The sequence below is a fragment of the Nannobrachium achirus genome (genome assembly GCF_963921795.1).
Source record: "Nannobrachium achirus genome assembly, chromosome: 21".
Classification (NCBI taxonomy): domain Eukaryota; kingdom Metazoa; phylum Chordata; class Actinopteri; order Myctophiformes; family Myctophidae; genus Nannobrachium; species Nannobrachium achirus.
The window spans coordinates 58,147,530-58,156,826 of NC_137828.1; the positions used below are offsets into that span (position 1 = coordinate 58,147,530).

The 9,297-nt window shown below is 44.0% G+C and overlaps 1 protein-coding gene across 3 annotated transcripts in view; it reads right to left on the reverse strand.

Moving 5' to 3' along the window:
* Window positions 1-9,297, reverse strand: part of LOC308306559 (receptor-type tyrosine-protein phosphatase mu-like) — a 144,849-nt gene that overhangs the window by 86,574 nt on the left and 48,978 nt on the right. For all 3 annotated transcript variants that reach the window (XM_080751591.1, XM_080751590.1, XM_080751592.1), the window contains exon 10: window positions 6,013-6,122. In XM_080751591.1, the coding sequence (XP_080607717.1) occupies window positions 6,013-6,122 (110 nt within the window). The remainder of the gene's footprint in view (window positions 1-6,012; window positions 6,123-9,297) is intronic.

Consider the following 9,297-nt stretch of genomic DNA (forward strand, 5'->3'; position numbering starts at 1 on the left):
TTGTGTGATTTTAGGGCAAAAACTGCAGGAGCAGTATTCAAAAATGTGTTTTAAAATATTTGGCGGGGGTCCCTGGAGCTGCGTGGGTCCCTGGAAGGGTGGAGGTTGTGGATTGGCAGACAAGGATTGTGTGTGGAAAATTTAACATGGATAGGGGCAAAAAAGTGTGATGTGACGTGACAGACAGACTGACGGACAGACAGGCGGTGGAGGTTTGCATAGTAACTGCGACCTGACGGTCGCAATTATAATCATTAGTATTGTTTATTTTAATTATTATTATTAAGGAACTCTAGAAATCTCAGTTGGAACTGTTACCCCAGTGACCCGATGCTGGATAAGCGGTTGAAGATGGATGGATGGATGGATGGATTATTTTAGAGTAAGCTACTTTATTTACCATTATTGTGTACTCCGCCACATGGGGAGCAATCTTCAATTCAATCTTCAATTCAAAGAAGCTTTATTGGCATGAGAACACAAACGTTTACACAGTGGTGGAAAAAGTACCTACATTTTTATAATTAAGTAAAAGTATCAATTCTGCAATGTAGAATCACTCTGTTACAAGTAAAAGTCCAGAATTACAAATGTACTTGAGTAAAAGTACAAAAGTATTGGTATCCAAATAGTAAAAGTACAAAATGTTTGAAAATAGCAGATCTACAAGCTCACAACGCGTCGCACCGCAATGCGTTGTGAGCTTGTAGATCGGCTATTTTCAAATAGCCTTGGTATAATTTGGGTCCCCATTTTATTTATTTTTTGCATTGTGAGCTTTTAGATCGGCTATTTATAAAATGTTTGCCTCTATCTTATATTATTTTACAATTAGGCTAATGTTTGGACATTTTTGATAGTATAGTTTTAGCTTGTTGATTACTTTGGTGCAATAATTGTATTTTCTTTTCTTTTCTTGGGGTAATAAAAAGGTAATTTTCTCAAGTACTGTACTTATAAGTACAATTTAAGGTACTTTTACTTTACTGGAGTATTTCCAATTTTCATTACTTTTACTTCTACTCCACTACATCTCAGAGGCAAATATTGTACTTATTCCACTACAATTATTTGAAAACTTTACTAGTTACTTTGAAAAGTATAGCCTACATAACCACTTCAGCCATGGCTATTTTCAAAGGATATTATTTGGTAACATGTGATACAGAATAATTGTGCATAATGAGTACTTTTACTTTTAGTCCTAAGTGTAGCCTATACTTTTACTCAAGTACATTTTGAATTCCGGACTTTTACTTGCAGTATAGATACTTTTACTTAAGTAAAACATTTGAGTATACTTTTCTCACCACTGTGTATGGAGAGACCACTCTGTGGGAGAGACGTAATACTATGAGAACGTGGAGCGCTCGGGAAAACGGCTGTTGTAAATCACAGATAATTAGTTTCTCCGCTTTGAAAATCAGACGTCTTTTTATGACTTAATGAGTTTATGACCCTCTGCCAGCCTCACTCTGCCTCAGAAGAGCAGCCAGAAACGGCAGTAGCTTTAGCATGTAGCTAAACGTAGCAGCTGCAGTGTAAAGACGTCACTATTCTGCGCCTGTGGGGGAACACGTTCTGTGGGGGAACCCTTTTTGGTGTATCACCTGACACGCTGTGCCACTATGGTCAGAGAGCGGCCCGGTGCTACGCTAAAACTCAGGCACCCATTGAATTCTGTGACCATGTACGGTCGCACAAAATGGATTCAAAACACACACTGTTAGTTCTATCGTCTGTTTTAAGACTTTCTACGCGGATTTCATTTGTGTTAACGCAGGGTAAAGTAGCATGCCTTCACCCATGAACAATGGTGGCGTCTGTGGACTTTTTAAAATATATATTTTTCAATAATAATAACTAGAAATACTGTTCCTAATACTTATTCCAACTGGTTGGAATAACGTGTTCCTTCCACGTGCTACGTCCATCCCAGGGAAATCCCCCCTGTCAGGTGAAAAGAAACAACTTGGACTACCCATGCATTGAAGGAAGCATGAGGTTTGTCCGTTGTCTCCCCAGGCGCGGCAGAGGGAGAGCAGAGCCCAGGATTACATAGGCAATTGGCACTGGGTGAAAAATGGGTTACAAAAATCGTGGGATAAAAATTTGAGATAATAAAAAGGAAATACTGTTAGGGGCTTTTAAGCCGTGACATCATTTTGTAGTCAGACCTCCAAGCAGATTTATTGTCAATCTGTCCCTCGCTATTTCAACAGATCCGAGACAAAAATAACGACTAAAGTATAATTCTACCACTTTTCTTTCAACAACAAAGAGAACAAAAATTAGTTAATAGTAAAAATATAGCATAAACATGCTGATGAAACCTGCGGCGAAAAACGAGTTTTTCCGGCTCCGAATGTTTTAACGTAACGGCGGTTCCGGCCGTTCCGGCTCACTTTCACCCCTGCGCTAGCGCGAGACAATAAATAACTCTTCCCCAATTGCTACTTCTCTCAATTGGAAGTACATGACACCAGTCCAGCGCACCGCAGAAGTAACTGGTGATATAGAAATAATATATTTTTGACTCCTCGACTCAAACAATTGGCGTCGATTCCCGGGGCTTACGACTCGTCGATTCGTAGATTTTTAGAAGACAGCCCTAATACATACCCAGACGATTACAGTACTTAATGTACATCCTGCTTGCGCAAGTAACTAGAGATACAGGCCCCCGGGGGCCTTCACAATTTTACATCTACAGCTTTATAGATCGCTGCTCCAGTGATGAATTTACAATGGCTTTATTATATAGGAAGGGTAGCCCCACATGGCCCTCAAGTATATACAAAGGAAAACATTTACCGGTAATATGAATAACGTGGTATGGTGAAATCAGAAATATATTTTTTTGGACAATTCTAGGTTAAAATAGGATGGATAATTCTGTGTAAACAATGTTGTCAGTAATGCCCTTGTTATTATCCATAATAAGAACCTGGCTTTATTTCCTCTTGACAATGCTGTATGGCGCTGGCCGTAAGCGAACAGGGGATGAGGTCAGTAGATGCCAACGCAATCATTTTCTTGGCCCTGACCTTTATTGATGGTAACTGAGCAAGCTAACCTGATTGGGAATTGACGTCTGCAAAGGCTGAGGGGAAGCTACTCTACTTCTGTCATGGTGAGGGATTCTTGGGAGGAAGATTCCTTCACCCTTGTTTGTCCCTGTAGCAATCTCGCATTCAATGATTTTGGCCATCACCTGCAACACTATCATTCTGATGCCGTTCTTGAGAGTGAGGTTGGGATCTGTTTGCTGGTTTCTAAACAGCACAACGGTTGCTCCTACTTTAAGTTTCAGGTTATGGTCAGGGATTCCAGAAGGTGTCTGTGAATTTATGAAATCTATAGGTACGGACTCTTTCTTATTGTCCTCCAATATCGAATCAGAAGAAAAGTACATCATTCCTCCATATGCATATCGGATATGTCTGTTTTACAGACATTTTGCAAAATGTTAGATTATTTATTATCATGTAGGTCTATTGAAGGTAGCCTATAACGTGGCCATGCCCTGGAGATATTGTGACATCACATGAAGCATTCTCGCCCTTAGGATGTCTTACTGGTAATAAGTAGATATTATGTCACGGTCCATGCCTCTATTGTCTATTGAAGGTAGGAGCCTATAACATGCCCATGACTATGGAGAATATTGCCATCCCGGCACAACGAATTGGGGGACCCCTCTCGGATTATAGAACTGCACTCTGTCGAGGTGCCAAATTGCGCCTGGTGCACAAGTATGTATGCGCCAGCAGAGCGCACCACTGGCATCACCACTGGCGATGCCAGTGACATCACCAGGAATGCTGGTCCCTCATTGGCTGTTAATTGACATTGCCAGAAATGCTGGTACCTGATTGGGCTACAAGCTTAAACAAACACAGACACCGTCATGCATACGCAGCCGAACGCAGTACTTGCACACTCTTCTGGCGCAAGTAACTAGGAAGGTGCAATTCTGGGAATTTGCAAGTGTGTTGCACCGACGTGAGTTGCGAGGAATCGGCTGGGAAATCCGTTTATGTTGTTAATGGGAAATCCATTTATATTTTGATGGGACAGAAAAAGTCCACTGAACTCAATGGACTTTTGGTGTCAATCCAGCGATATGGGAGATTAGCTCTGCACATGCAAACACTCAACATTAAAAACTCTAATAGCACATACTGTATGTACAGTATGAACCCTTGTGTGTAAGTGTGTGTGAGTGTGTGTGTGTGTGAGTGTGTGTGTGTGTGTGTGTGTGTGTGTGTGTGTGTGTGTGTGTGTGTGTGTGTGTGTGTGTGTGTGTGTGTGTGCGCGGGTGCCTGTGCGTGTGTTGGTGCCTGTGTGCGTGCGTGCGTGCGAACGTGCGTGCGTGTGATAGGATTATGGATCACCATGACAACCAGCGTGAGCAATCCAGTCCCATTGTGTTCTGTGGTTGCCGGGGGGACAGCCAATCACTTGAGAGCATTTAAATTCCATAATGGCGTTTTCTGACAAGATAATTGGTCTGAATCGGTTTTACTAAAATAACTACTGACACAAAGAGAGACTGAGAGAGACATGCAGAGCATTTGCTTACTACTTATGCTCTTCTCCCCCTATGGGGCATAATTGGGCTTCGATAATGTTCCAACACCTATCACGGTCTTTGGCGGCCAGTTGTGCCGTGCCCCATGAGAGACTCCTTCAACTCAGCCTTGACAGTTCTGCGCCAGGTAATCTTAGAGCCACCTCCCCAACAACATTGCGGAGACCGTTTGTTTATTTTTGGACCACAATGCTTATATGAGATGATTTTAAGATGACTCAATGTTATTCTCCATAGAGAAATTACTTCCGCAAACAGGGGGATGAGCGAGTGATTATATATAACTAGCCCTTACCCGTTCAAAGATATGAGCTCCAAAATGATGTGCAGTGTGTGGGTTATGGGATGTGCACTGTGCACACAGTATATGAGGGATGGAAAGTAACTTTAACTGGTGCTTGCATGATAATATGTAGGAGCATCAATATAAGAAATACCCGTTTCGTTTAATGGCTACAGAGATACTGTCCCCCCCCCCGCCCGCCCGCACGCCCGCCCGCACGCACGCACGCACGCACGCACGCACGCACGCACGCACGCACGCACGCACACACACACACACACACACACACACACACACACACACACACACACACACACACACACACACAGAGCTGGTTAAAGATGTTGCCTCATGCTAGATGCAGAATAGATATGCCTCATGCTAGATGCAGAATAGATAGTAGATACACCATAAAAATGCTAATATACAGCATATGATTTGTGAAAGTGACAAACGGGCTTCACAGTTATGTCAGGTGTGTTCATATGCTAATGGTGATGCGATTTCAGATCAATTGCTCCAGCCACTGAGGAGAAACGCTGTTTCAGACAGACAGACAGACAGACAGACAGACAGACAGACACTCACTCAGACATTCGGAAAATTATATGTTTGATAATAATAACAATAATAAATAATAGTTACCTACTCCTCCCGCAAGGGAAATTCAGTATTTTCAGTCCAACCCAACTGATTTGCTGCGCGTGTACCCAACTGAAGGAGCGCGTGAGCAATTAGGGTTTAAGAGTCTTATATATAGATGTCTATTAGACGTATAATCCATTCTAGTCTAAGTGCCGATGCATATACTCCACTTTTAAAGCAGAGTTGAAATCGGTTCAGCTCTGTCCAAACTACAGTATGGGGCAGGTACTGTCATTAAGTCGGCTGTTCAGTGCTGCCGAGATGTTGTGACACCCCGAACCGAACCGAACTCGGCTCTAGAAGTAGAGTATGCATCGGCCCTTAGTCTCACTAGTACTACGAGTTGGAATAAAACATGGATATACCAAACAGAGCATTCTGAGAAGTATTTGAAGCAACGTCCTTATATCGGATCAAGAATGTTATCGGAAAACTGCAAAAGACGTTGATCTCAGTGTAACGCTGTAGAAAGTGGGCGTGTCAGGTTTACCTCATACTGTCTGATGACTCCGTAGGTCTGCAGCGGTTCTCTCCAACTTAAAACTATCTTCTCCTCAAAACTACTGCCCTCTATGGACTCTACTGGAACTGCACCTGGAACTAGAGAGAGAGAGAGAGAGAGAGAGAGAGAGAGAGAGAGAGAGAGAGAGAGAGAGAGACAGACAGACAGACAGACAGACAGACAGACAGACAGACATATTCCCACAGATTACAAACACACAAGGAGAGTTTGAAACATGACTAATATTGAAAAATGTGCATATAAGCTGGGTGACAATAGCCTAGTTCCAGACCCTGAATCGCTAGCCACACCCCTTTAAATTCTTGTTTTGGCGATTCAGGGGTCTAGAAGTGCTCTCATTGAAGAGGCCTTCCTCGTTCGAAAATCCGTACGGCGAATCAGCGTCGTGAATCAGCGTCTTGTGATCAGCGTGGGTGGGGTTTTCCCAGAACTCATGTGCGTCAGCGTTTCCAAGTAAACCAGCGCCGCCGCCGTACCGTACCGCGCATCGCGTCGCGGTAAAATGCGGTCAATTGCGGTAAAATGCGATCGTATCGATCTCGCTATGAAACACCACTAGCAGGCATGTTATGTTGTGTTTGATTACTAGTTCGTAGTGCTCCTATTCTGCCTGTTTCTTTGGTTAGCAAGTAGCACTAGCAAGCAACAGGCTAGCCACTAGCCAGCCACACATACAGTAACAACTTGGCCTGGGGCGGTATCGACATTTTGTTACCGCGATTACCGTCTTCCCATTTACCGCCGGTACTGCGGTAATTACCGCACCCCCGTATCTATTAATTAAGGTTCGGCGATAAGCCAAAATATTGCAATCATCTTCCCAAAAGTCGCCTCCCCACAGCCTGACTGCCCGAGTTATACTTCTCCGTACAGCACAGCGTGTCTGGCTTTAAAAGGAGCAGATCTACAAGCTCAGAACGCGTCGCGGATGCGACGTGTTTTAGATCTGTGCCCTGTCGGGTTACCATAGTAACATAGGCTCCGTACTTTTCACACAGCTGCGTGTGAACAGGGGCGTCAATTGGGTATGGCAGGGATATGCAGCTGCCTTACCCTGGGTCCAGGGGGGGGAAGATAAAAGTTAGTTCTAAATGTCAATCCATAAATGTCTCTTTGTCTATCTGTACTGGTTATTATGTTGGTAAATTACAGTAAAATAACTACAAATACAAAATGTAACAAAATGGTCACTTTAACAAGGTATTATAATTATATTATAGGTATATATATAATTATATATTATATGTACTTCTTAAAATAAATATATCATGCCTGTTGCTAAGGTATGGCAACACCAGTCATGTTGCCATACCTTAGCTTTTTCTGAACTGACGCTACTGTGTGTGAACAAACCAGAAGAGAGAGACGGGTAGTCAGGATCGTGTAGGCTACAGTGATTCTGTAAACTCCATAACTCTATGGTAAACTCACGTCTCAAAACGCAGTGATTGAGTGCTGATACAGGTTTTAGTTACAAGACTTAACAGAAAAGGTTATAAAATCGCCGACGGGGCTCATCGCGCGTCGCGGTTGAAAAAGTAAAATAGTTTCATTTTCGGTTTTAGTCCACGCGGCCCGCGCTCCGCTCGTAATCCGTATGAATAAAAAAAGAAACAGCCACAACACAAGGTATGTATTAACATACTTGTGTCGTGGATTACAGAGAAAGTTTACTCTGTTCCGTACTCCCCTACGACGCTGCTGCTGCAGGGCAGCAGCCAGTGGCCACTCGGACAGGCACGAGTGACATACACTGTATGTGGCTTCCAAACTGTGGTATACGGCCCAGAGCAGAACGGCATGGAGCGCATGCGGTCCTCGCTTCTCCCCTGTTTTAAAACTCGCTTGTTTTCAATAAAAAAATATACTATTTTTGTCTTTTTTGACCGCGGTAAGGACCATGACACCGCGGTAGGCCTCGGTTTACCGCGGTACGGCGGTTACCGCCCCCAACCCTAGTAACAACACAACTCATGTGTTGTCAGACGGTGAACCAATCGCTGAAGACTGCCTCTTTTTTGGCAACGCCCATCCCTGCAATCGCCTTCGGTGGAAGCGAGTTCAGACTGAATAATGGAGTGAAACGAAATGTCAATTCAGGCTGAGTGTCAGGCTAGGGTGACAACAATGCGCAAACCAGTCAACCACCTTATAGAGGGTATTCACATGCGTCACTTTTCCGCTGGGACACGCCCTCCTCATCTAGACTGAGTGGCAATACATTGAGCAGCATGGAGCATTGGAGTTTGGATGAGCTCGTTGGAAATCCCTCAACGGTCCTACGTACCACCTGTTTCTAAATTGCACGTAATGCAGGTGGCAGCAGGACGTTGCGTTATTGAAAACGAGCGCTTCCAAATCTATTGACAGAAAGTAGCTCATAACATCTACTTCTATGGTGGATATTTTGCGACCGTCTGGTCGCAGTTACTATCAAAACCTCCACCGGCTGTCAGTCCGTCCATCAGTCTGTCCGCCCGTTACGTCACGTCACACTTTTGCCCTACTCATATCTCCGACACCGTTGTCCATGCCAAACTTTGCACACACACTCCTTGGCTGCCAAACCACAACCCCAACCCCTCATTTCTCACATGGCCCTCTTCTAGCGCCACCATGAGGCCGATTCTTGCAAAACACATTTTTGGACACTTCTACAAATTTTGCCCTAAAATCACGCAAAGCGGTACACAGTATCTCTACATTCATGTCATCAACATGGATCTGTCCCATTTCCCATATTCCCTCCTGATTGGCTACGATTGCCTTCTAAAGTTTGTGTACCTGACGGTCGCTTATCTCCCGATTTAGGGAGTCTTACTGGTATGAAACTTTGTGGATAATTCAAACTTTCCGTACAGCTGCAAATTTGGTGAGTTTAAAATCCTTTAACAAGTTGTGTGCCAAGGCCACAAGAGGCCGCTAGAGTGCCAGACATTTCTCCATAAGGTTTCATAGTAACATCCGGGTACCCAGGCAGAAGTGGCTTGCGTTTTCACTGCATGCAGTGTTATGAACGTGGACCGGAGGAAGAGAGCTAAGAGTTAGCTATCGGCTCTTTTTCTTTAGAAGCCCGATCTGAGGCGATTTAACCGCAAAAAAAACTTTGTCGCTGCCCTAGGAACACAGTTCAGAGAAAAAGGTCTTTAAAGATGTGAGAATGAATTGGATTAGGCGGCGCGGTGCGGCGGCGTTACCCGATTACGGGCCGGTGGAAAGAGAGCGCGGTAGGCGGCCTGGATCCAAAATGAC